The sequence below is a fragment of the Oryza glaberrima genome, chromosome 2, assembly GCF_000147395.1.
Source record: "Oryza glaberrima chromosome 2, OglaRS2, whole genome shotgun sequence".
Lineage (NCBI taxonomy): Eukaryota > Viridiplantae > Streptophyta > Magnoliopsida > Poales > Poaceae > Oryza > Oryza glaberrima.
The window spans coordinates 3,800,464-3,828,327 of record NC_068327.1 but is presented as its reverse complement, the minus strand read 5'-3'; the positions used below and the strand labels follow the sequence as shown (position 1 = coordinate 3,828,327).

At 40.9% G+C, this 27,864-nt stretch overlaps 4 protein-coding genes across 5 annotated transcripts; 1 reads left to right on the top strand and 3 right to left on the bottom strand.

The window, feature by feature from the left end:
- Positions 1-141: 141 nt before the first annotated feature.
- Positions 142-3,209, bottom strand: LOC127761634 (pollen receptor-like kinase 4; the record flags this gene model as incomplete). The annotated part of the gene is made up of 3 exons (XM_052285959.1): positions 142-1,291; positions 1,826-2,512; positions 2,615-3,209. Coding segments are annotated over 3 exons (1,950 nt in total), but the record flags the coding sequence as incomplete, so codon positions are not given.
- Positions 3,210-4,137: 928 nt separating this feature from the next.
- Positions 4,138-6,838, bottom strand: LOC127764744 (trihelix transcription factor ASR3). 2 transcript variants are annotated; one of them, XM_052289659.1, is made up of 2 exons: positions 5,921-6,838; positions 4,138-4,600 (listed from the first exon to the last, which is right to left on the bottom strand). In XM_052289659.1, exons 1-2 carry the CDS (start codon positions 6,762-6,764, stop codon positions 4,317-4,319), a joined length of 1,128 nt encoding a protein of 375 aa, XP_052145619.1. In that variant the 5' UTR covers positions 6,765-6,838; the 3' UTR covers positions 4,138-4,316. The 2 variants fall into 2 exon arrangements, with proteins under 2 accessions (XP_052145619.1, XP_052145618.1); XM_052289658.1 differs by having other exon boundaries at positions 4,138-4,603; positions 5,921-6,837.
- A 1,791-nt stretch (positions 6,839-8,629) lies between these two features.
- On the top strand, positions 8,630-11,635 carry LOC127762295 (serine/threonine-protein kinase STY13-like). The gene is made up of 3 exons (XM_052286741.1): positions 8,630-8,856; positions 9,289-10,309; positions 11,024-11,635. Exons 2-3 carry the CDS (start codon positions 9,384-9,386, stop codon positions 11,361-11,363), a joined length of 1,266 nt encoding a protein of 421 aa, XP_052142701.1. The 5' UTR covers positions 8,630-8,856; positions 9,289-9,383; the 3' UTR covers positions 11,364-11,635.
- A 617-nt stretch (positions 11,636-12,252) lies between these two features.
- LOC127762296 (squamosa promoter-binding-like protein 4) lies at positions 12,253-16,317 on the bottom strand. The gene is given in 5 exon segments (XM_052286742.1): positions 12,253-12,685; positions 12,688-12,963; positions 14,334-14,525; positions 14,915-15,054; positions 15,836-16,317. Coding segments are annotated over 5 exon segments (1,110 nt in total). The 5' UTR covers positions 16,180-16,317; the 3' UTR covers positions 12,253-12,527.
- Positions 16,318-27,864: the final 11,547 nt, after the last annotated feature.

The window sequence follows — 27,864 nt, the reverse complement described above, 5'->3', positions numbered from 1 at the left end:
CTACAATAATCTTGATGCAAGATCTTACAATGAAAAATCGAAAGACATGAATCTAAAATTCTATCATATAAGTGAAATAGCAAAACCAATATCGGAAAAGGTGAAGTACAAGAGGCAAATCTTCACACGAATCTATGGCAAAAATCTGAGAATTTTATACTTCGAAAGTTTATACAAGGGGCTTAAACTACAAGCTAGCAAGGAGCTTAAACTACGAGCTAGCAACAAATTCCAGTGTAACAACAAATTTGTATGTATATATGAAAGAAGAAAAAAAGGAAAAGAAAAAATATCCCAACATCTTAATTTCCTAACTCTTACACTCTAATCAGTACAGCAAAATAAAAAATTACTAACTTAGCTAGCCATATATATCCCTTCATTAAATTAAGCTAAACCAATTTCTGCCAAAATTAATTCTACACACGCTCGAATTTTCCATGCATGCATCAGTTGGGTTAAATTATAATCTTCATGCTTAGCTCATTAACCACCAATCAATTTCGCCCATGCAATAGCTCACAGTACCATGCCACGTGGCACGCATGCAAGGCGCTGACCGTTGACCAAGAGGCGATCATTGGAGCTGCTTGATTTCGTATACGCGTGTGTATTGGGTTACGTTACGACCGGGTCTCGCCGGAGTTCGTCGTCGTCGTCGTCGACGGCGAGGGCTCGGCGGCGTCAGCGGCGGCGGCGGGGGTGGGGGTGGGGTCCGGAACCCTGATCTCCTCGATGCGCGCGATCGCCGTCTTGAGCTCCCACCTCTGGTCGACGTCGGCGTCGCAGCAGCCGAGGCCGACGTGGAGCAGCTTGAGCATGTCGTCCTCGGCGCCGGCGCCGGCGGCGGCCATGTCCTTGTCGAACACCTCGCCGGTGCGCTCCTCGCTGACGACGGAGCTGACCCAGCCGGCGAGGTCGGCGTTGTCCTGCCGCCCCTGGCGGAGGTAGTTCGCCGGGAACTTGCCGGTGAGCACCTCGAGGATGAGGATCCCGAGGCTCCACACGTCGCTCTTCTTCGACGGCTTGCCGGCCGCCGCCGCCGCGACGCACTCCGGCGCCTTGTACGCCACCATCACCTGCGCCGCCGCGCTCGCCGTGACCACCGGCACCAGCGCGTAGTCCGACAGCACCGCCTCCATGTCGCCGTCGAGCAGCACGTTCGACGACTTGAGGTGGCCGTGCGGCACCGTCAGCATCGGCAGCTCGTCGTACAGGTGCCCCAACCCCCTCGCCGTCCCCCTGATTATCCTCAGCCTCTTCCCCCAATCCAACTCCGATCCCCGATTCCCTGTTACAAAAATCTCACCTCAATTCATTATGCCAAAAAAGAGAAAAAAATCCAAGACAAGCGTTCAATTATAAGAAATGCCATCGATCGTACAAGCTATTTTGTTCCAGAAATACTATTATCACTAGTTATGATAAACGGTGCATTCAACGGTGCGGGATGAACAAAACTCTTACAATGATGATTTTTCTGGAACAAAGTCGCATGTACGATACTCTCTCCATTTCAGGTTATAAGATGTGCTTTAAGTTTAATTAAGTTTATAGAAAAAAGTAGTAGCATTTTCAACCCAAAACAAATTTATTATGAAAATATATTCAATTATTGATTTGATGACACTAATTTAATATTATAAATATTATACTATATTTGTCTATAAACTTAGTCAAACTTAAAATAGTTTGATTTTGACCAAAGTCAAAACGTACTTATCGATTTATGTAACTCGCACTTATCGATGATATTTCTTGGAATTAAATGCTTGTCGGTAAGACGAAATGGTGTTGCGAGATTGAGGAATGAATGGTTGGTTACCGTGGAGGAAATGGGCGAGGCTGCCATTGGTGATGTAGTCGGTGATGAGGAGCTTCTCGTCTTTCTTGTAGAGGTAGGCGACGACGGGGAGGAGGTTGGGGTGGGAGAGGCGGCCGAGGCGGCGCATGTGCTCGGAGAAGTCCTCGCGCCCGACGCCGTTCATGTCCTTGAACCGCTTCACCACCACGGCGGGGCGCTCCTGGAGCGTCGCCTTGTACGACGACCCGAAGTTGCCGCTGCCGAGCACCTCCGCCGACGCACGCAGCAGGTCCTCGATCTCGAACCGCTTCCGGCTCTCCTGGACGAACACCAGCCGCCCGTGCTCGTCCCGTCTCCCCCCTCGCTTCGCCGCCGCGCCGCCGCCGCCGCCAGAGGCCGACGTTCCAGCTGCGGCGGCGGTGGAGGCGGCGGCGGTGGCGGATCCACGGTTGATGTTCACGGCCGGCGCGGTGTGGAGCTTCGGGTTGGAGGGCGTCTGGTCGCCGCCGGGCTCGCCGGGCCCGGGGCGTCGCCGCCGCCGCTTCCGCCTCCTGCGGCCGATGACCCCCGTCGCGATCCCCGCCGCGGCGAGGATCACGCCGACGACGATGAGCACGACGGCGATGGTCATGAACGTCGACATGTTCGACGGCGAGGCGAGCTTGTCGCAGGGCGTGTCGAGCGGCTTGCCGCAGAGATACTCGTTACCTGATCAAACCCAAATCCAAATCCAAGATCAAGAATCGATCAATGGCGTGAATCGGAGGAGGAGGAAGAAGAAGACGTCGTGATCGATCGAGATCTGCGTACCTGAGAACATGCTGGCGTTGAAGCGGCTGAGGCCTTCGGGGATAGGGCCGGAGAGGTTGTTGCTGGAGACGTCGACGTAGCGGAGCTCCGGCTGGGAGAAGTCCGGCAATGGCCCGTTGAACTGGTTGTGCGCGAGCGACAGCTCGAGCAGCCGCGGCGAGGTGATGGAGCTGGGGATCGGGCCGGAGAGCTCGTTGGAGGAGAGGTGGAGCTTGCGGAGGCCGCGCATGGTGTGGAAGGTGCCGTCGGGGACGACGCCGGAGAAGCGGTTGCGGGAGAGGTAGAGCATCTTGAGCATGGCGAGCGCCGACACGTTGGGGAACGCGCCGGCGATGGCGTTGTTGGCGAGGCTGAGCACGCGGAGCCCCGGGAGCGCGGCGAGCAGGCCCAGGTCGGGCGCCGCGCCCGACAAGCCCAGCCGCTCCAGCTGCAGCCCCTGCACGCTGCCGTTCCCGTGGCACGACACGCCGAACCACTGCGACGCCTTGCCGCGGCACGGCACCGCCGGCGTGCCCCACGCTCGCAGCGGCCCCGGCGGCGCGCCGTCCGGCCCCCGCAGCGTCTCCCGGAACGCGATCAGCACGTCGCCCTCGGGCCCAGCGCCGCCGCCGCCGCCGCCGCCCGCCTCGCCACCGGCGGCGCCGGCGGCGGAGGCAGGCCCGCAAAGACACCAGGCGACGAGGGCGGCGGCGGCAGCGACGGCGATGAGGCCGGGCGGCCGAGGCCGCGCCATGGCGCTTCGGCTCGGCTCGGCGGGGCGGGGCGGTGGCCGGCGACGGTGACCGTGGCGCGACGCGGGGTGGGGGGAGAAGGCAGTGGGTGGCTATGCTTTTGCATGTGCATGGCTAGAGAAAGGGAGAGGGAGGGGGGAGAAAACGCGCGATCGCCGAGGGCTAAGAATAGTTTGTGTCACAGCCACTCTGCTCAGCACAGCATGGTGTGGCTAGATTAATTTTGGAGCTACAAACTAACCATTCAAATCTATGAATGGATAGTCTTATATTTTCTTCTTTGGATTACATGTAACACACACCACTGCACTCTCACATATCATACGCTCACGAATACATCCCTTAACACTTGTTTAAATAGAATAAGACCAATGGTAAATCTCTAGACTCACTAAAATCCTACAAAATATTAAAAGCGTAATCATGTCTGTGTGATATCCATAGGCATTAGGATATTAACCCTGGTAGATGAACTCATGTATCCATGGCTCATCACCACGCCATCGGTGTTTCCTCGGAGAGACATAATTTAGCCTTACTAAACTACTTCCTCCGCTTCACAATGTAAGTCATTCTAGCGTTTCTCACATTATGACTTACATTGTGAAGCGGAGGGAGTACTTGTTCAAATGCAGCTCGCAATATGCACATAAGTGTATATGCTAATATTGCAGAGCCCAGATGTAGAGGTACATGCAAAAATGTACCTGCGATTCTGCTGTACAGTGCAGAGAAACGCCCCAGAACAGCAGATTGCCAGACACTGAAGTACACAATGGCGCTGAGAAATGGTGATGCCAATGCAGGTAGCAATGTCTGCCACAAACCTACAGCATTTGATTAGAAAGCATCTTACAGTGCACACATATTTACAAGTACGGGGAAGGAAGAACGCCAAAGATTTTTGGCAGCCTGATTTAACCCTCCCTCACAAAGGGAACCTGCATCCTAGAGAGTTTGTTCATCACAGATCAGCTCATACCGACGACATTCTCGAATCCATTCTCCTTGATCAGATCAGTGAATTGGTTCAGGTAGCTCACAAGCCCACCTAGCGATTTGATCAGCTCATCACCTTTTTGGCGAGTGGTTTCCATAGAATCCGATGAGATAGCAAGGTTATGGTTCTCATTTTCGCCTGCCTCCTCTTTGAGTAGCATATGGATGTGCTGCGCGTTCTCTTGTAACTTGTTGGCCAGTTCACATGCATCGGTTTGGCTTTTCTTGCCCTCGTTGTTTGCTCCCGTTTCGCAGACTTCTAGACAAACATAACACAAAAACGGTGTCATCAAAAGATGTCAGGTGACTTGGAGGAAACATAAATAAACTGAACTAGCTAGCTGATAGTATGAAACAGAATTACACATGTAGCTAAGCATAGTATGGTGCTTTGTACACTCAATGAAGATAAAAGGGTCTTAGAGCAAACTAATACCCACTATTATATCGTAAACAAGGAAGACATTGTACCAAAGCCAAATTTATTGGTGAAGACATTATTATGTAGTCTTTTTACCATCCTTGGAAAGGTACCAATATGCACTAATAATATTTAAACTGGAACTCATATGTTGACCCTGCATAGCTGCATCATTCAGTAATTTGAATATGAAATAGCAGTTCCTGTTCACATACTATATCAAATTGGCTTCACATAGATCCTTTTGCCACAACCGTTTTGAAAATAACTACAAAATTCCAGATTTCAGAAGCTGAAACTAATATAACCAAGTATAGGCTTACTGCATTTTAACAAATCCTGCACCATTTATTTTAGAAAAGTAAACCATGCTCAGTTAAAACTTAAGAATGGGCCCATCGTGGCATTGAATTGAAATAACATCCCAGCACATGAAAATTAAGACTTGACTACCCAAAAAGTGTTTGCTAGCTCTATAAATCATAACGTGGTAAAAAACAATTTCCTGCACACTAGAACTATATTATATCTTAATATGAAACATATAATGTACCAAAGGTGCACTGAATCTGGATTGTGGGTCATCACCATCGAGGATGCATATAATCTCAACTGTCAACCAAGCCCAAGGAACAATAATCGTGCTGGACACGAGGAAATAAGAATGTCATTCTAGTCAGACTAGTGCCTGTAAAAGACTTTGTCATCTGCATTTCGTTAATGAAATGGGAGAGGAACCTCTCTTCCTCCAAAAAAATAAAACTGTATCATGAGATATTTTTGTCTCAATAACCCATAAACCACCTTAATTCCTGATCCTACATTTAGAGAAGTAAACCATATTCACTGGCAAAATTTCCACTGGCCAAATCATCTGATAGAGTATGAAGATGAACTAATCCTCAGTTAGGTATCACCAATTCACCATATCCCCTTATCTCTCCGAATTGCTTTCACATCGTATCCTTGCAATGCCACATGATTGCACTGCACTAAAACAAAATAACCATCTAATATGTGACATAAACCGCAGAGCTTTACTTCTTCACCATCAAGTATCAACAATGTATCGTCATCCGATTCGGCGCACATGGCTAGCATACCGGAATGTCCAGGCAGATGAACATGAAAAGCTAAAGGAGACAAGAAACATACCCAAATCATCAGAAGCAGCAGCATTTCCACCATCTGGTTGCGCGTCTTCGTCGTCGGCGTTGCCATCGTCTTCCACCTCCAACATTTCATTGCCATCCTCCTCCTCACCATCTTCTCCAACCTCACCTTCATCCTCTTCTCCAACCTCGCCGCGATCTCCATTTCCATCCTCTTCCCCAGCCTCAACTTCGTCGCCTTCTCCGACCTCAGCGGCGGCGGCGCTCTTTTCACCAATCTCAGCACCACCAGCACCGGCGGTGGCATCGGCGAGAAGCGCCTCCTCGACGAGGGTGAGAGCCTCCATGGCGCCGTAGACCTCGGCGTCGAAGTCGGCGGGGAGGCCGGCCTTCCTCCTGGCGGCGGCGCTCATCCGCCAGTACCCGCCCGCACCCCGCACCTCCCATCGGCGAACCACCCCGTACTCCGCGGCGAGCGCCTCCCACCGCCGCCTGCACTCGCTCGCCGCCCTCCCCCTCCCCCTCCCCCGCGCCGCCCTCCCCCGCGACGCGGCGAGGTTCTCGGCGACGATGGCCCACTTCTGGAAGGCGGAGACGGAGCGGGACCACCCGTCGTCGACGGCCGCGACCTCGGCCACGAGCGCGAGCGTCTCCGCGGGGGTCCACTCCGGCGCGCCGCCGGAGCGCGTGCGGCGCGGGCTGGGCGGCTCGGCGCCGCGTCTGAGCCTGGCGGCGGCGGCGGCGGCGGGCGGCGGGTCCGTGGCGGCCGGGAGCGCCTGCACCATGGTCGGCAGCCTCGGGACCCCGGTGGACGACGGCGACGGCGGCAACGCCGGGAGCGCCTGGATGATGCACGGCCACTCCGCGGCGTCCGGATCCATGGCCATGGCCGCCAGCTCGGTCGCCGCCGGCGCGCGCACTGACACTCTCCTCACTGGAAGGTAGGAGAAGGGGAGAAAAAAAGAAGATTTTTCCTTTTGCTGTATAAGGGTATTTTTCTGAGGGGAGCGTATCCTATGTACACAGGCCCTCGCGTGTACACACCATGTACACCAACTAAAAATTATCACAAAAAATTCTAGGAAAATTCATACATGTACTTTCAATAGTATTACATCTACGTGCAAAGTCGCATCTTCAAATTCATTCTACATAGAGAATAACAAAAAAGATAAAATTCTGACAAAATTGCAACCTTAAAACTGTCAGATTTTTTGTTTTTTTTGTTACGGCTAAAATATAATGAATTTGACGTTAAGATTTTAACCCTAGGTGTAACACAATTGAAAGTATGTGTATGATTTTTTCTAGATTTTTTGGTGACATTTTTTAGTTGGTGTGCACGTGTGTACACGTGAGGGCATGTGTGCATAGGATATGTTGCCTTTTCTGAGAGGAGGCGTGAGATGTGTCATTAGCGTATAATTAGTTAAATGTTAAATATTTTAATTTAAAAATAATTTAATATGATTTTTAAATAAACTTTTATATATTTTTTTTAAAATTACGGTGTGTGAAAATGAGATAGTTTTTCTTCAAATCAGTTGCTACTGAACGCAGTCTGGATGTGTTCGTTGTCCTTGGTTTCCAACTCCCCACTATACTCTTCTGCGCGCACGCTTTTTAAACTGCTAAACAGTGTATTTTTTTAAAAAAAATTATATACAAAAGTTGTTTAAAAAATTATATTGTTTTAAAAAATAGCTAATACTTAATTAATCACGCGCTACTGGACCGCTCTGTTTTCCATACGCGAGATATGGGTTCTCACCCCAGGCTGCCGCCTTAAGTACATCCTTGATCATGGTTAGCACAAACTGTCACATTATACTCGAGTATTTACATTTAGGGCATGTTTGGATCCCTAGCAAGTTTTTTCATAATGTCGCATCGAATGTTTGATACATGCATGAAGTAATAAATATAGAAAAAACTAATTACACATATTACGTGTAAATTGCAAGATGGATTTTTAAGTCTAATTACTCCATGATTTGATAATTTGGTGTTACAGTAAACATTTGTTAATGATGGATTAATTAGACTTAATAAATTTATCTCGTAGTTTACAGGTGGAATCTATAATTTGTTTTGTTATTAGACTACGTTTAATACTTTAAATGTGTGTCATATATCCGATGTGACACGGCAAAAATTTTTACCCCTATCTAAACACAGCCTTACATAATTTGATGCTTAACAATGATATCTTATTTAATTAGTTACATAATTTGATGCTACAAGAAGTTTTAAACGTGATTAAAAGTAGGACAACTTAATGCTTTAATTGACTAGAGTTCAGTCATGAGCAGTACTAAATAAATACATTTTTGTGGAGGAAAAAACAAAATTGTCATAAGTTTGCACCATACTTCATTAACTTCACCCCCACCATTAAACTCAATAATAACTCCCTAGTGCAAAAATTTATTGTTCCACAAATCATAACTGCGGAAGCAACCATAATTTATTGCCCTGCACAGTTGCATTAACTTCTTCTCCACACCATAATTTATATTTTAAACAAACCGCATTAAAATCGCATCACGATATGACTAAAAAGTCCAAAATTATTTTCTCTCTTATAGCTGCCGTGAAAATGACAGGAGAGGGAGGGCCCAAGGCCAAGCCAAAGCGGTGAAGGGGGGGCAATTTCCTCAATTTCTCGCATGTACGGGGGGCAAAACGGGAAATTTGCCCCCAAAGAGGAAAATGACACTAACGACTTGTTCCTCTCTCTCTTTCTTTTCCCACTTGGGGAGTCGTCGTCTCTGCTCTCCGGTCTCCAGAAAAGCAAAAGGGGAGGCGAAGCCAAGCCAAGCCAACCCAACCACACGCCAATCCACTCGGAATCCGCCTAGGGTTTCCTCCTCTTCCTCTTCCCCTCGCGGCTGCTGCTCGGCGGATTCTGCGGAGGAGGAGGAGGGCGGCGGGGGTTGGGGCTGCAAGCTGGTCCGATCAGCTTTTCCTGCTGCTGAGGTGAGCTTGACTGCATGAAGCTTTGGTGCGAATCGCCCGGGGGGGGGGGGGGGGGGGTTGGTTTGGTTGGAGGGGGGTTTCGGGCGAGGTGGGGGTATGGTTTTAGGGTCGTGAATTTGATGGGGGGTTTTGATGTCTTGGTTGCGGAATTTCATTTGGGAGGGATTGGGGGGGGGGGGGGGGGGGGGGGCGATCGGGTTGGGGAGGGTTTGGATATGAGGTTTCGTGTTGTTGTAGGAAGGAGGGTTAGGTCGTCGGTGTAGATTTTGCGTGGAATTGAGAAAGGTCTAGTAGTTTTTTAGTAGGGATTTTTATCTGTTAATGTCGAACATTTTGGGTTATTTCTCGCGGTCTATGTTACTGTGATTCTAAGCTAGAAGTGCATTTTGTGTTGTTTCTGCCTCAATTCACTAAGTTCAGCTTGTTTTGCAGGTAGCGGGAGCGACAACCAGGGCATTTCTTGTACAAGGATGAACAGCCTGCCCCGGCTCAAATAATATTTGCGGTTGGATTTATTTTTTTTCGACATGAACGGGCAGCCAAGGTTTCACGATATGATAGGCGGTGGTGGCAAGGGAATGCAAGATAATGAGATCAATGGCCTCTTCAACATGCCGTCTTACCATAAGTTTGTGGAGGGCTCCCAGATGTCTGTTGACAGCGCCGACGGCTTCAACATGGCCAACTACGTTGGGGGTTCCGTTGCCATGTCGGTGGACAACAGCAGCGTGGGCTCGAACGAGTCCCGCACGGTTATACTTAAGCACCCAGGCCTCCGTGATGCCCCGACGGCAAGCTATTCGGTTGGCAACAGTGTCTTCCGCCCCAACCGTGTGGCTGCGCACACGCTAAATGAGGATGCGTTAGCTCGTGTTTTGATGGATCCGAGCCATCCGACTGAGATCCTAAGTAATTATGAGGAATGGGCCATTGATTTGGGGAGGTTGGACATGGGGGTTCCTTTTGCCCAAGGGGCCTTTGGGAAGCTATACCGGGGAACATACAATGGAGAAGATGTTGCCATTAAGCTACTGGAGAAGCCTGAGAATGATCCAGAGAGAGCACAAGCATTGGAGCAACAATTTGTGCAAGAAGTTATGATGTTGTCTAGACTGAGGCACCCAAACATTGTGAGGTTTATAGGTGCATGTAGGAAGTCAATTGTGTGGTGCATCATTACTGAGTATGCTAAAGGTGGTTCAGTCCGGCAGTTCCTGGCAAGAAGGCAAAACAAGTCAGTGCCTTTGAGATTGGCTGTAAAACAGGCATTGGATATAGCCAGGGGGATGGCCTATGTACATGCTTTGGGATTTATCCACAGGGATCTGAAGTCAGATAACCTATTAATTGCCGCAGATAAATCCATTAAGATTGCTGACTTTGGAGTGGCTCGCATCGAAGTAAAAACTGAGGGTATGACACCAGAGACAGGAACCTACCGCTGGATGGCACCGTAAGTTATATATTCCCCTGTTTATTTTTTTCTCCCTGTGTTATTTGTATATGCCAACTCATGTATAGCTTATCACTTGCAAGGACTTCACTATAGAATGGTATCTGACTGTCTGTTTGTCAATAATCTGTTGCTGATTTTTTTTCCTGACTACATCTGTTGCTGACTTATTGCGGATGGTTTCACTTATAACTTCAGATATGTAGGATTATTGTATTTTACCAATATACCTGGATACCCCATTGTACACATCAATTTCTGCAATTTTCTGGAGTAGTTGAATTTTATGTAGACCTATTTGTGCATCTCATTCCAGATTTTTAGTGTTTTGTGGCATCCCAAATCAACTGAATCACACCAGAGGATTACACATGGCATAGTGAATTGATTAACCTTGTTACAACATTGATGAAGTAGGTCCGTTGTTTTCAATCTTCTTTCTGTATTTAATATGGCCCCCATTTAGTTCATACTGATGCACTGTTGAATTGGTTATAGTTACTTGCCATTAACAGAAAATAACATTAAGACTTTCCCTTTTTGCTTGAAATTTTCTTTTGTTATATGAAAAGAAAGGAGAGATAAGTGTTTGTCTTGCTGTTGACACACTAGTAGCAAGTTTCTTATGCAATCTTGAATTTCTAAACAAGAACCCAATATCAATATTACTCTACGCATTTAGTTGATGAGCTGGTTGGCTTATTTTGTTTTCAGGGAAATGATCCAGCACAGGCCTTATGATCATAAAGTTGATGTATATAGCTTTGGGATTGTCTTGTGGGAGCTTATAACTGGCATGCTCCCATTCACAAACATGACGGCTGTTCAGGCAGCTTTTGCTGTGGTGAACAAGGGTGCTCGGCCAGTGATCCCGCAGGACTGCCTGCCTGCTCTAAGCCACATCATGACTCTTTGTTGGGATGCGAACCCTGAAGTTCGCCCCGCATTTACTGATATCGTTTGTATGCTTGAGAGTGCAGAGATGGAGATTCTGAGCAATGTCCGTAAAGCACGCTTCCGCTGTTGCATCACTGAGCCCATGACAACCGACTGAAATTAAAGCAATGTAGATGATTACAACATGGATCGAGGGAGGAAGCAAGGGAGGATGAAGAAAGAGGCAATCTCAATGTATTCATTAGTACCAGCTCATAGGGTCTGTGTGCCCACAGAAGTTCCTAGGCTTTGAGCTTCTGTGTTATTCGATTCTATCTTGTGTGAGTTGCACAGCTCAAGTAATCTCTTCTGGAATATAGATGTTGCCTTGTATGTTAACAGGATCTAATGGAGCTTTCCTATGTTAATAACATCTGCTTGTTGGTGTAACCAAGCCTGCTCTGTTGATTTCTGAATGCCCCTGTTCTTGGTGTTGAATTACATATGGTCTTATATTTGTGGTGCAGTGTATGACAGCAACAGAGTTTTCGTCAACAGAGAGGTAATAAAGAAATTAGAAATTTTCATCTGAGCAATTATGTTGGTGGCTTCTGTTGGAAAATCATACAATTGTTGAGCTGTGTAGTGGCTTGTGTTGCTGTTTTTGACAGTAGGCACAAGATTTCAGCCACAAGATCACGAGTCAAGACAGATTTGTACCAACACAACTGTGATGGTGACATGCTGCTGCTTCCATCCCCCGACTCTTGAGCTGTTTGATTTGTTTTCTTTTAGGAGACAAGACTGTTTCATTTACTTTGCAACTATACAATTAAATAGTTCTTTGATTACGTCAATCAACGGGAGATGTTATGCGGATGCACGTTCTATAAAACAAATGCAATTTAAATGGAGGATAAGTCAGATTTTTTTTTTTTTTGGGAAAGGATTGTTCTATTTTCCCCGCACAACGTGGCAAATTGCCAGATCGATTCTGTTTGCACACGTTTATGAAGTTACATTTCTTGGGGAAAAAACAGCACGTTATGGCGCCAAAGCATACCACCACCACTGAAACCACATGCCGCTGCCAAAACAACAATCATACAAGCGAAACCATGTCCCAAATCCATCAAAAACAGTTTCAAAGATACATGACATTTTGACATTAGGTTGTACAAGTATAAATGACAAGACCCACAGTTTGAAAATCGGTACATTGGCAGAAAACAATAGAAAAAAAATGGGACAATCACAGGTTGGAACTGCATAACGATTATCGAAAACACAAGCAAGCCATCACTCCGTTCGATTTTAGTTCAGGGGAGACCAATACCAATATTTATGATGACAACATTAACTGTGACATTGTTTGCACTCTGATAGTTGATAGAAGCAATTCTTGTATCTTCTCAAGGCCACCTTGGTGGATATTGGTCGAAATCGACGACGGGCTTTCAGTCCAGGCCTTTAGTTTATCTGGTTTAAACCGAAGAAATTGGACTGACAAGCATTGCTGCTAGCATCCATGGTAAAACGAACCAGCTGAGCCGGTTGTGCTATAGTTTGTACATTGGCACATGATGCTGAAGCAGAATTCCCTCCATTAAGTGGAGGAAGTTCCCGGTTGTTTTGGCTGGCGCCTGTGAATTGGATGACGCGAGATGCTTGCTGTACAGTATCAGGTAATCCACAAGAACTAGATGACAGAAGAGAGAGAGCACGCTGAAGATCCGGTGCTCCATCAAATTTTGAAGCAGTTAAAGATGCGTCCGGACCTGCAAAATGGAATAATGATCATTCTTCCATCAAAATATGTACATTGTTTTCTCCTTAATGAAATGACATGCAGCTCTCCTGCGCAGTTCGGATAAAAAGGACACCGAAGAACATCCAAATAGTGGCTGCAGAGAAGTCTGCAATGGAAATGGATTGAATGGCTCATATTCATTTGAAATATATTTTGAGAATTTAGCATAAAATTAGCAAGGTTATCCAAGAAATTGCAGTATGTTTGGTAGTATGTAGAATTTTAGCATGGTAACTAGTTCTCCCGCATGCGGAGAGTTTAGGGAACAGGCATAATAAGGTAAATTTAGGGCATTCCTGAGCTGACTTTTGCATATTGTGCTAAGTATCGGAATTCCCTCGTTTTGTCAGAGATAAGAATCACAGCTATCTGGAATCACTTTGCATTTTTTTTCTTGTTATCAAAATCCATAGCATTCCATTATCTAACAAAACATAGCATAAATATAATTACCCCCTCTAGTCAGCACTTCGAAGTCGTTGTAGACTAATAAGCACATAGCATTAAGTTATGGTTTTTGGTACAATACTGCCCCTGTTAAATCCCTGTTGGAATACTATTACATGAAAATAATTGCTGCCGTTACATACAATCTCACACCAAATGAAACAACTAGCTGCGCATTAATGATGCAATGTTGGCACCAAAACCTTGTACAGATACTTGTACCAAACACAAAAACTAACACATCATTGATGCGATATTAGCGCCAAAGCCTCATATGGAAACTTGTGGCATTTGCTATCCATTTTTTGGTGCATGCTCCACTTCCAAGCACATATTAACTGTAGTTAAAAGCATCTAACATAACTAATTTGGGCAAAAGAGAGCAAAGGACCAAAAGAATGCCCAACATCATTCTTTGTTGTATACCTGCAAGTAAATCAAAACAACTTGTATTGCTAACTGGAGAAGTAATTCTCTGCCCAATGACCACAAGAGAACTACTTATATAGTTGAAACTGTAGGATGTTTACTGTCACACAAAACACGGTATTTTTTTTCTTTTCCAGTTAGAAGCTTACTAAAAACTCTGTTGTCTTTTATGTTTGAAACACTTCGTCAACTATAGTGACATAAGCTTAGCAGCACACTGCACACCATCTTATTTTCTAAACCCAAATGTGCTCAAGGGTCTAATTTTTTTTCATGGGTGTGCACAACTCCAGGATACTTTTTTTAACAAACAACAACAATGACAAAACAGCATCTGAATTTGGCATTTGGTACAGTGTATAGGTTGAATTTTTTCAAAGATCTATGCAATGTGCTGAACCATGAAAGTAGTCTTAATTGATGACATTTTTCACGAAAACTTACATCTTTGGAAAATCATACCTTTCATTGGTAAGAGCTCATCTATGTCGGTGTTAAATGCTGGGAGAGATTTGGATATGTGAGATTTATCCAAATAAATATGTCCATCAGTTGTCCCAACTTCAGATGAGCTTTCCCATGGAGAAATTGCGAAAGGCCTTACATGGCTGAGTGGAGCTTTGTTCCAGACAAAACTTATTTGTCGGCTATCATCTGCAGTGGCATTTCAATTTTGGTGTGAAGGAAAATCTTAATTGAAAGGGAAAATAAGGTATAATTATAGAAAACTTGATATAACATCTGATATTGTAGAGTTTCTTTGCGAGTAATCCTGATACTATCAAAATAAATTTAATCAGGGAGTCGAACTTACAACCAAGAATTTTCGAACTGAAAATAATTTTCACATGTAAGCTCAGTCCCATCGATCAAGTAAGAACATGCAAGTGCTTAAGGATAAGGTAGGTGGAGGTTGCCGAGGAGTAACCTTATAAAGATCTTATCACCAACAATTTACCATTTTTCACATACATCATATACATCAAGCTAAATAGTGAAAAGTAACTGCTGTTGCAAATCCATTTAAGGTACAGACAAATTACCAAATAATAATGACGACGGCGGCCTTGCCGATGCATAGGAGAACACGTCGGTCTGGGGCTTCCGCCGACGAGCGTTGTGGTCATACAGGCGTCTCCTGCAGCTCCTCTTCTTCTGATCAAACTCCGAGAGCGCATGGAACCTGATCCCAAACATTCACCAAAACCAAATTAGCACACTGTTGCATAAACTACTCGCAGGATACACAAAAAATCCCACATACAAAAAAAAAAGTACATATACACAGAAGATGATTCTACTCTACACACAGTAATCAGCTGGATATAATCAGGGCGTAGATAGGGGTTTGTCCCATAACCTCGAGTATTTTTATTTATCTTTTCTCGACTCCTTGGCCGTATGCTTGTTGGCAGAGAGACCGGAGGTGTAAATCATTTCCATTATCTTTAAAAAAATATTATATACACAGTAATAATTTTAAAGATTGAAACATAGTAATCACAGGCTCACTGCACAGCAAGGCCCAATCCCAAAAATGAAGGCACAGGACAAGTACCATACTAAAACTGGAAAAAAAAAAAACCCATTGCAGTGTCACTCAGCCATGCAGCAGGATCCACCACTCGCACACACACACAGTACCAATAGTGGAAAGATAGCATCTCTGCTTCCCATATACGGAAATGGAAAATCCGTACGGACACCAGAAAAATTCACCACCCACGTAAAAAAGCACGAGCTTCGCGCAAATTAATCAGCAACCAATCGTGTGATTAGGAAACTGTAAATTGTAATTGTAATTCGAAGAACCAAAGAAGAGAAGGGAATCTTTTTGCAGAAAGTAATCGAGGAGAAGGAAGGCACGCACGAGCTTGGAGATGTGTGCTTCCATTGATTTTTTTTTTTTTTGCAATATAGAGAGAGAGGAAGAGGAAGAGGAGGCGCGACTCCGGCGAGCTCACCGGCTGCACTGCTGGCAGAAGCGGCGCTCCTGGCCGGCGACGACGACGCGGGGGAACTTGGAGTGGGCCTCGCACACGCGGTGCTTCCGGTGGTAGTCCTTGACGCCGACGAGCTCCACCCCGCACCCTTCCACCTGGCACCTCACCTCCCCACCACCACCTCCTCCTTCCTCCGCCCTGCCTCGCTTCTCCTTCCGCCGCCTTCCCGGATGAGCCGCGGCGGCGGCGGCGGCGGCGGCGGATACCTCGCCGGAGGAGGAGCCCGGCATGGCGGCGTCGGCCCAGTCCCAGAGGAGGGGAGGGGAGCGCGGCGAGGTGGGCTTCGGAGGAGGCATCCAATCCATGGATTGGCGCGGATTTGGGTGGTCAATTTTGGGATTTGGGGATCGAATTGGGAGGGAGGGGAGGAGGAGATGAACAGTGTGGACTGTGGAGAGGAGGAGGAAGAAGAAGAAGTCATTGGGGAATAGAAAAAAGCCAAGTCTTTGCTAATTTATTTGGGAGCTCTCTTCTTGTTTTTGCTTAATTTTGGGCTAAACAAAAGTGTTTTTGTTTTTCTGCAAACAGGGTAGCCTTTTTTGTAAGAGGTTTTGAAATCTTTTCAAACAATATTTCACAACTTACATAAAAGAAATGAGCTTTTTTTTTTTGCCTTTTTTCGCATGGTATAGTTTAGGCTAAGGTTAAAATGCTATTACCTCCATTCATATTATAAGTTGTTTTTATTTTTTTTCTAAATTATTAAAGTACTTTAGATTTGATCAATTTTATAAAAAAATATATCAATACTTTCAACACAAAATAAGAAAATTATTAAAATATGTTCAATGATAGATGTAATGAAACTAATTTGATGCTCTAAGTTTTATTATATTTTTTTTCTGTAAACTTGGTCAAACATTCAAAAAGTTTGATATAAAAAAATAAAAATAGCTTATAATATGATGTGGAGAGAGTAGATTTCCTAGGAATTTCACATTAAATAGTTCAGTTCGACAGGAAAACAGACAATATTTCTAGGTTCAAACAGATGCTCGGTGGGTGCAATACCGTATGTCACTGTCACGGCACATACGCACACAGACATGCTTATGCATAAGCACTAACAGTGTAATATACTCCACATAAATACTCCCTCCATTTCAAAATATTTGACACCGTTGACTTTTTAGTACATGTTTGACCATTCGTCTTATTAAAAAAATTTAAGTAATTATTTGTTTTTTTCATATCATTTGATTCATTATTAAATATACTTTCATGCACACATATAGTTTTATATATTTCACAAAATTTTTTGAATAAGACGAACAGTCAAATATGTGCTAAAAAGTTAACGGTGTCAAACATTTTGAAACGGAGGGATAATTGTTTAGAATCCAGCAAGATCACTTTACTAGTGTATTTCTACAAATAAAATAAAGCATATTGTGCTTGCCTAAGTGTGTTCGACTTAGGTGGGTAGAACAAACTCACTTGCTTCGACCAAGTCTCGTAGCTCGTTCTTTCTTGGTTATGCCGTACTTAATTAATTAGTAGCTAGTGTGCCAAGAACTGTCTTGCACAGATTAAATTTCATGAAATTGTCCTTGGTTACCACACTGGTAATCACGGAGAAACACTCGAGTGTCAAATGTTTTCCTTTCCTTGACAATTTAAATATAATTTGATTTTATAACTTCATTAGAGGCATCAAATAATAAAAAGAAATCCAAAACAGAGACACCTGTCCCTGTGATTTTCTTTTGTCAAACATATATATAGAGAAAAATAAATGAAGATAACAGAAAAAATAAATCATACTCCCTCCATCCCCCAAAATGTTTTACACTGTCGACTTTTTTAAAAATGTTTGACCATTCGTCTTATTCAAAAAATTTAAGTAATTATTAATTCTTTTCCTATCATTTGATTTATTGTTAAATATACTTTTATGTATACATATAGTTTTACACATTTCACAAAAATTTTTGAATAAGACGAACGGTCAAACATGTTTAAAAAAGTCAACGGCGTCAAACATTTAGAGAATGAGGGAGTATGTTGATTGCTTATAGACTATCATAGTAACAAGCAAGTTGTTGATTATTGGTCCATCTCTAATCACTAAGTTATAAATCCTAGCTCTTATGATAGATTAAGCATAAGCAAAATAGTTAGTTTTATTTATTTATTTTCCATGGATTTATCTCAAGCCTTCTCCTCTGTTAGAAAGTGTGTATAAGGGGGTGTGCACACTTTACAAAAAGTGTGTCCACATAGCATATGTGCGCTATTGTTTCTTTTAATTGAAAAAAAAATAACATGGGGAGTGTGCATATCCCTCTCTTGAAATTAATTAAAGAATGCCCAATAGGCCAATTGATGTTGTTGATTAAGCTCTCTAGCTTAGCTATAGCTGTTAGTGGGGCACTCTCAAATTTGTTTATAGTTGAGAAGCTGAGCATAGTGAGTGCTGAATCTTTCCCAGCATAAAGAATGGAGGTCAGAGGTCGTTTTCCTGCTCCATTAATTCCTGTTTCGAATTATCTTTTTCTTCACTTTCGATTGATGGAAAGATAGAAAGGTATAGATGATAGTGTTGTGAATGATACGATGTGGAGGTGACCGTGATTCCGACTCGGCCTCCATTATATTCACAAGCTCTGATCATGCCTTATCTTGTTGTTTCTGTAATTATTTTTCATGTAAATTAAGTTTGCAAAATCAAATATTATTAGTATAGTCATGGAACCTTGCTGGGTTCTCGTTCGACATCCATTTTATGATATTGAAATTATAACTTCGAATCTTTGTACCAATTAGATATCGACGCATAGCCATCTTTTTTTTTCATCAAGATCTCAGGACCTTGAATACAGAGTGAGATGCAACCACAATTCCAACACGCTTTTCCCAACATGAAATGAAATTCCTTAACTCATTTTAAGGGGCTTGATGTTTAGACAGTTTGACCTAGTTAAAGCTCAAGTTGTAGTAATTTCTTAATCTGATCACTTGGGGAAAAAATAATCTAATACACACCACACATGCATAATGTCTCCGGAAACAACGGCAACACCACCAAATATTCAGTTTTCTTTTTTTCCAAGTTCAGAGACAATCACATGACACTCTTGTAGTTAAGGTTCAGAATTTGTATATTGCTTAATTATTCGGGTAGCTAGAGAGAAGTAATTAAAGATGGCCTTATTGTTAGGCGTTAACCGGCAAAATGTGCATGTCGACGGAGCAATCACAGCCGTACGATCTCGATGGGGTCAATGATATGATCTCGAAAGATGCAAAAATGGACGCTCAGGATTGAGCCACTGTACCTGCAGTGGCGCCGTCGTTTGGTGCCGGGCCATTTCCCATTATCACATCATGAACAGAGCTCTATCTTAGTCAATTGCGACTGGACTTGTAAGAAGAAAAAAAAAGATATATCACAATAAAAATAGACATTTTGATTTCTCTCCGTTGGTCTCAGGCTGTGCCGCTAACGTCACTATTATATCAACTGCGCGCAACATTAAAAAATCTCTGTCGTAAAAAATATTTGTCGCTTAGGCTTGACGATGTTGTTGACTTTGCCATTGGGTGGCTCTTTTTTTTTTTTGTCATAAGTGATTTTATTTAATCTGTTTGAGCGATAAAAAGAAAATAAAAATATAGTTGTAATGCAAAATGCATAGTAAATAGAAATTTCATTCATAAATTATTTTTTATTTTCTAATAAGTGTTGTGGCTTATAATCCAAAATGATGGTAATGCGAACAAAAGTTGATTAATTCTAAACGATAGAAGGGACACATCATACAGTTTCTTTTTGAGAAATATATAAACGTACATACTCACAACATGTATACAGTCACCCCTATTAAATACACACATACACACCCTACGTCTATAAGTATATTTGGAAAATTGAACTAATATATCTTAAGAATACCCCACTCTCACTTATTTTGGTTGCATTCACGCAGTAACTGACCATCGAGCTTTACTACTCTTATTTGAAACTAGCACGAATTAGCCTCTGTACTGAAACTTTATTATTTTCTTTTCATTATCAAAGTGTGCTGTTTACGTGCACATCGTTTATGCAATTGAAAGAAAAATAGTAGTATCACATTGCGATGCATATACTTACTAGGCCGTAATTAGGCCATCTGTAATAACTTGGCCCAGCCCAATAGATCATGACTACATTTGTTATAGTGCAGCCCATGTAACTGCCTTCACGCCCATGTAAGTGTAACTTTGGATTACTATCAGGCTGGAGCCCAGTTCTCTGGACCTCTTAGTTATTATTAATTACTTCTTAGGAATTTTTTTTCTTGACTAACTGATTGCCCATGTGTTTTTAGTAAGCACAACATATTATTAAGCACTGTACATTTATTTATCGAACTTAGCCAAACCACATTTCCTAATAAAGAGAAAAATGACACGAAAAAATTGCATATGTATATATGTAGTACTATCTAATTACAAGAAATGAATTTACATATACACTCTCTGTCCACAAATATAAATATTACAAACATCTGAAATTTGTTCATTCAGATTATTTCATAATTTAATCCTTTTCTGATCTTACCTTCATCCCACCATCCCATTACAAACTTATGAGTCATTTAACAAGGGACATCAAAATTCTTTTCTTCTCAATTTTAATCTTTACTGAACAACATAAAAACGCTATATTTGTTATTGGAGGTAGTATGTTTTTTTTTCAAGGATGTGTGGGAGTCAAAGAACAATTATAAGTGCATCGTCACTTTCGCAGGGAAATATTTTCAACCATGGAGGCCATTGGTTTGGACTTGGGAGAGAGTTGTAAATTAAAGTGAAAATCAAGCCGACATGGATGGACACTTGAAAGCTCAGAGTCGCTTATTCAGTCGTCAGTCGTCACTCAGTCACAGGCCGGTTGATTATGAGCTTAATTAGCCAGGTAAAAAGTGCAGCAAGAAGGGAGAAAACGATTTGATTAATCCCTCTTGACCGGAGATCCGACAGGCTTGCTCTGAGTTCAAACCGGCCATTTACACCTTGAAATTAGTAACTGACTAATTTTAATCTCGGAGGTCCTGCTAATTATTAGTAATACAGTTGACTACCATTATATTAATTCTGATACATTACTGGTTAATTATATGTTTTGTTAAAGGAAAAAAAATCCTGGCATTTAATTTGTTTCATCAGAAACGACTATAGCCAAATTATTACATAGTTCGCAAGTTAGAAGTACTATAGCCAAATTATTACATATATAGTTCACAATACATTCATCCATCAAATTATATGCATGAAGTATTAAGTATGAAAGAACATGAACACAATCTTAATTGCATTAATTAATCATGTAGAAACCAAAACAAAAATAGCTCATCATATGAACTCCGCTTTGTGCAAACTACAAAAATAACCGAAAAGGGACCCTAATGGCAATCACATCTCCTGTTCAAAGATCACGCAAAAGTAAAAGGAAGGTAAGAAAAAAGGGGAGGATATACATTAGACACTTCCATAGATTTCCTTTAGACCAAAGCTTCGATTGTCTCTTTAATTTCACCACGATAGTAGTATACTGCATTGAGACATTGACAATCAAACCAAGATTGTTCACACGCTAACCTTGCCAAATGTTTAGCCTGGAGAGATAATATGCTACACTATGATTACTAGAACTTAAAGTATTACACATTAAAGTACTCTTAAAGTTGGAAGATGTACTTTATTTTGTATGGGCTTTAATCATGTGAGGCCAAAGATGGACTTTTCTTCATATATGTGCTAATATCTCTAGTGATTAATTTGCATTTGCTTTGCTAAGGTCACAAATAAACTGCAATTTTTTTAGAGATAAAGAAACGCTGTATACACTTCTAACTGATTAGCTGTGCCTAGCTAGATCATCATGGGATGATTAAACATGATCAGTTATTGTTTGCTTCTTAGATACTAGATTTGGTTTGCTTCGTAACTGCACTTACTATAGCTAGGAATCTGTTGTTTCTCAGATCACTAAAATTTAGTATTAGGTTTTGCACATGATGAATACTAGTAAAGGAGAACCTCCCAGATCAATAAGAAAATAACAAAGTTGTCATAGCTAGCTAAGCCATCGGTCTGCAAATGTCTGCTTGAAATGTAAGCTAACTGCTTAATTATGTAGTGGATGTGGATAGGATTATTTTACTCTTTTTAGCTTATATTAATCAATGAGTTGAAGGTTAATACCACTTTTACATAACCTATAGTACCCTCCGGTCACACAACATGTCATGTTAAACACCAATTATAATATGTATGTTCTCTCCAAATACACTACTTATGAGTGTTCATTTCTATTAATTTGTCATATATATATTTGGAAATGAATCTGATATATGAACTTCCGATAGTAAATGAAAAATAATTTTGACAACATTATTCTCCTACATCCCAAACAAGCACAGCTCTCGGACCATGGTTGTTTGCTCGATATGTTTCTAAAAACATAGTATAAAGTATAAATGTAGACGTTCATAAACACGTGCATGCACTCACCGGTATAAACGCACACACATATATCTTAGCTTGGCCTATAAGCACATCTTGTTTGCTTATATATATGTTGTCCAAATGACGCCTAGAAATTTTAATAATTAATTAATAAAATAAAAGTGTACTATGTTATAGTGCATTTTAGTTCCATTAATTAACTGATACATTATAAAATTTTGTTAGCTAGACGATGCATCTATCATTCCTCTGTTTTTTTTCAGTTAATACCTGCTAATTAAGATCTAAGATTCTTGAGAAGAAACTATCTGAAAACTTCTGTTAGCTATTAGTTTGTGTACCTGATGAGATTCTCAGAGAAGTCTAATGGAACCACAGCCGCTTAAGCAGCATATGTATCAGTATAAAGGCTCTGAAATTTATCAGAAATAGCGTCATTAGATTTTGATGCCTGTCTTAAAAGATTAGTTGACTTCGATACGGTAGTGCTGTCTTTTCTCTCTGCATCCATGAAAAAGACAAAACAAGGTTATTTTGGCTACAGGATAAGGACTGTTGGCCATTATCTTTTGCGAGAACAAAACAAGACATCACTGATTAAAAATTGAGTATATGCTCAAATAAGGCTGCTATTATATAGCGTTGTTCTTGAGAATATATCGTCTTTATTCTTCCACTTCCGTGCAGAAAAGAATGCAGAGACCGAGTGATCATGAGAAAGTTACATGCATTTTAAACGATTATTGATGTTGATGTCTATGGTTGTTAATTTTACTTCTTAATTAATTAACGATAGAACAGATTTTTACAGTGTGCATGGATATCCATCAATTCAAATATTCAACCAATGATTATTTTAATTACCTCATATAACTTCGCGCACACAATAATTAAGAACTTGCATGTATTCCGTCCGATTATTGCACATGAGATTGGCATTGTTTGAAACAAGTGAGCAAAAAATACTAATACACACACGCTTAATTAGGCCTAGAAACATACTCCCTCCTCCGTTTTATAATAGATGACGCCGTTGACTTTTTCTCATATGTTTGACCATTCGTCTTATTCAAAAATTTTATGCAAATGTATAAGATATAAATCACACTTAAAGTACTATGAGTGATAAAACAACTCATAACAAAATAAATTATAATTACGTATTTTTTTTTAAATAAGACGAATGGTCAAACATGTGAGAAAAAGTCAATGACGTCATCTATTTAAAAAAACGGAGGTAGTATGAAATATATACATATCAACAGGAATTTCAGAACCTATATATATAAACATGTGTGAAATGAGGGTATGATGAGACTCAAATAAAGTTTTGTTTCATATGTTAGGGAACAAAGGTGGCTAGTTTTAATCATCAAGACAAAGGGTAATTAAACTTGGCCGTTATTTTTTGACCGCAAATAAAATCTGTTGGCCGCCAAGAAAATCCTGGTTTCTTGTAGTGATATTTATCCCAAATATAAGAAAGGCTGTGGTACTACCAATATGGAGTGCTTGAGATATTAGGGAGGATGGGACATCCCTTTCCTCTCTCAACCACTATGTATTTGTACCCTTAGTGTGTCTTAAATTGAACTTGATATGATTTAATTTATCTTCATTAGCTTAGCATAGTAGTCGAGTGGTATAATTTGCTTACTTAATTTGAATTCAATAGGGATATATAAATTTAATTTTAAATTCAATAGAGAGACAAGTATAAATTTAATTTTTATGGACTAAGACTTCTCTCTTGATAATAACCAGTAGCATCGACAACACTCGCTGCGTATGTATTTCTTCGCATGCTCCAGTCCCGTGTTCTCTTGTCGATCGATTTCTTATTGCTTAAGCAAAGGCACAAGGTCTAGTTCTTACAATACTGTTCAAATAAAACCACATTTGAGGAATGTTTGAGAAGAATCTTTGCTTAATTGTCAAAGAAGGAAGCATATATTCCCTTGTAGATAAAGAAAATGGCAGTGAGGCAGCGCACGGGCGCTTTACAATGTTCTTACTCATCCTCTCTACTTTCCCTTCCTAAATGGGACCCCTCCTGGAGGCTTGAAGCTAAACCCTAATTTTTGACCTCTCACAATTTCACTCTCTCTTTCATAATTATTTTCATGCATGGAGTTTGAGGTGTCGTTGGCGAATGCTTTAGTGGTGACGTAAGCATGCAAGCACATGTGGAGGGAGATTGAGGAAGAACATGTGCTCCTTTGATTCCTTTGTAGCATCAATATCTATTAGGCTGATCTTTTGTAGTTTTCTCTTTTAATATATATATATTATGTACACACAAGTTGTCATGTGTCATGTAGCAAGATAAGAGAAAACATAGGTTGATATACCATCAAAATTTTGATATTTACCCTGCAGTAACATATTGATATTTACGAAAAATACCATATCATATCGCGAACGAGCAAGAGGCGGCATTAGGGTTCATTTGTTAACAAGGGCAAAATGTCCTTCTCACACCCTTCCCTATCAGTTTATTTCTTCTCTTGTATTTTACACTCAGTTGGTCTGCAATAGATTTTATATATATATATATATATATATATATATATATATATATATATATATATATATATATATATATATATATATATATATATATGTTTACCTAATTAATATTTTTCTACAAATATAAACGAGATTTCTGAGGTGAACAATTAGGGACTTACATTATATATATGAAACCATGCACCAGCTTCCCTAACTTGTTCTGCTTAATTAATTTGTTGCATGATCAAGGGCTCAAGTGCAACATATATATAAGATAAAATTCTCATTCTAATGCAGAACATATCAATTGTCTGGTCATCTGACACCACATTCAAGATCAGTCAGCAATGGAAAGAAGAGAAAGAGAAAGTTGCATGAATTCTAAGTGCCCCACATGGGCACCAATGGCATGATGAGTGGCTAGCTACAATATTGGAAGACATGGGGACTTTGATTTGATTTCTTTTGGGTGAACATATGTATGTTGCATTGATTGGTGTCTCTTCTTGTCCAAACTTGTCGAGCTCTAGGCTCAACGCATTTGCATCCTTTTTTCCAGTTCCTACAAAATATGTTTTACATTGCAATGATTTACACATGATAAGTTCCTGCAGGCTTGCTGCATGGTCGATGTCTGAATGTTAGATAGTTAAAATATATGTTGTACTAGCTACCTGGTCCTTTTGGGAGTATATATACGTAAGCATGTCTAGCTCCTTTTTTTTTTTCTGAAGGCAAGTCACTAGCTATTTATATATTGTGTAGAGGCCGGGTTTATCCCATTTTCTAAAAAAAAGCTATATATATATTGACCCCAATGTAGTGAAGGTTACGTAGATCAGAAGTGTATATGTAACTTATGCGGAATGTCTGATGATCGATATGTGATATATTGTTTTTTTTCTTTAAACGAGAAAATAGGGGTGATGATGGTTTGTAGTTGCCCCCATTTCCATTGTAGATCTTAATTTTGTGTATGTAAATATGTATGCATGTCTATGTTATTTGAAAGATTTTTTAATAAAAAACACATATTTACATAGTTTTACATGTGAAGAATATTAATTATGTATTTAATTTTGTATTATACTTATAGTATATTCAGTTGGGAACTTGGGATATATTGCAAAGCACGGACATGATGCTAGTATTTCCATAAAAATGTAATTGATTTGGTGAGAAATCAAAGGGCAATTTTTTTTAAAAAAATTAAATTTGTATGGACTTTTTTCATTACTCTATCCCAAAAAAAACGAATTCCTAGCTACGAAGGGGTAGGTAGGGTTAGTCTTTTTTTAGATGGAAGGGTAGGTAGTTATAAGCCTCTCGCCGTCTAATTAATTATTGGCTTGTCAACCAAAATTAAAATTTGTAGTTTTTTTCATAGAGTTTTTTCATCATATTCTATTTTATAGTTTTCCGCTAACAATATAAATATTAAAGTTTTACATATAAATTTCTTTTGGTTGTTTTGTTTATTTTTATAAGGTTTATCAGCTCAAATAATCAAAGGTTAATTAAGTACTCCCTCCGGTTCCATATAAATTGACGATTTTAGACAAAGTTGAGGTCAAACTTTTATAACTTTGACCATCAATAACTTTAAAAATATTTAGTTTAAAGGGACTAGAACAACAAATAAAGATTTTTCTTTCAAAGCACTATAATAAAAGTAAACATACATATATTTATTATATGTATTATAATAAAAATAAGGTCAAAGATATATTTTGTAGACCGTGTCATTGTTCAAAACGTCAATTAAAATGAAACCGGAGTGATCAATAAACACTACCCACATTCCTTGGTAGTTGATGTAGATTTTCTGCTTTAAATGTCATTTTAGGACGCTGTAGAACGACAGTTAAGTCGTCGTGTGTTGAAATAACACGTACTTTCACATCTCATTGTGCTCTTAATAGTTTTTGGTCAAATAATGATCAAAAGTATGTCTAGAACGACAAATCTCGACAACAACATCGACAAATTAATTAATAAAAAAACAACAAATTTAATGTAAAAACACCGATGCTCCCTGGTCAAAAAGGGACCTGGTATGCACACACTATAAGTACAAAATAAAGGTCAGTACGTACTAGCTTACTTGGTTTGTTTTCTAGTGCCAAAGAGGGAAATATAAAAAGCAGAGAGAGTATAGATCCAATGGTGTGGGGGCACGCAAAGACAAAATCATGCATGATCTGTTTAGTGCCGAGCAAAAGGCACAGTTTAATCCAAAACTGATGCTAATTAACTATATATGCTTTCATGCACTAACTGTTACATCCTCTGATTCTGAAAGAGATGGGTGGAAGATTGCAAATATCAGGGGGAGAAGATCCACATAAATGTGTTCCAAACACATGTCACATATATATGTACTTAATTACTTGTGTCCCATCCTTAATGACTAGTTACATTATAGTACATATACTGACAGAAGCATATATAACAGTTGATCCAATTTTAATATCTGTTTATAGGAATCCTTTACGCCAGACCTAAGAACTTCTTTGGATTAAGGCATTTCAACAAAATTATTTTATGTGTAAAAAGAATTGGAAAGACTATGTAATGATCCAAAAAACGGTGCAATGTCCGGTACTGCTTCACGTACTATGGGCCTGTTCAGCAGGCCGACTGCGACGGTTGCGACTGCGCACAGTGAGTGTGGCGCTGTTCGTGCCGGCTGCGGCAGCCTCGGCAGCCAAACAAGCCCTATGAGTAAATTATATCTAGATATGTGTTAGTTACTCTATTTGCACCTACTATCATGATAACTATTGAAGTTTCGAGACCGTACCTTCTCATAATTTTTTTACATTTTTTTTGCTACAACCACTATTTTACATACGATTCTAATTATCCGTCTGATTTATTTTATAACGTTATAAAATTTATAAAAATTTATATACTATACAATTAGCTAGTAATACATATATGTAGCCCTATGTATACTAACCATGTTGTCGAAAGGATATTATATGAGCACACACTACTCAATTAAAACCAAAAGAGAGCCC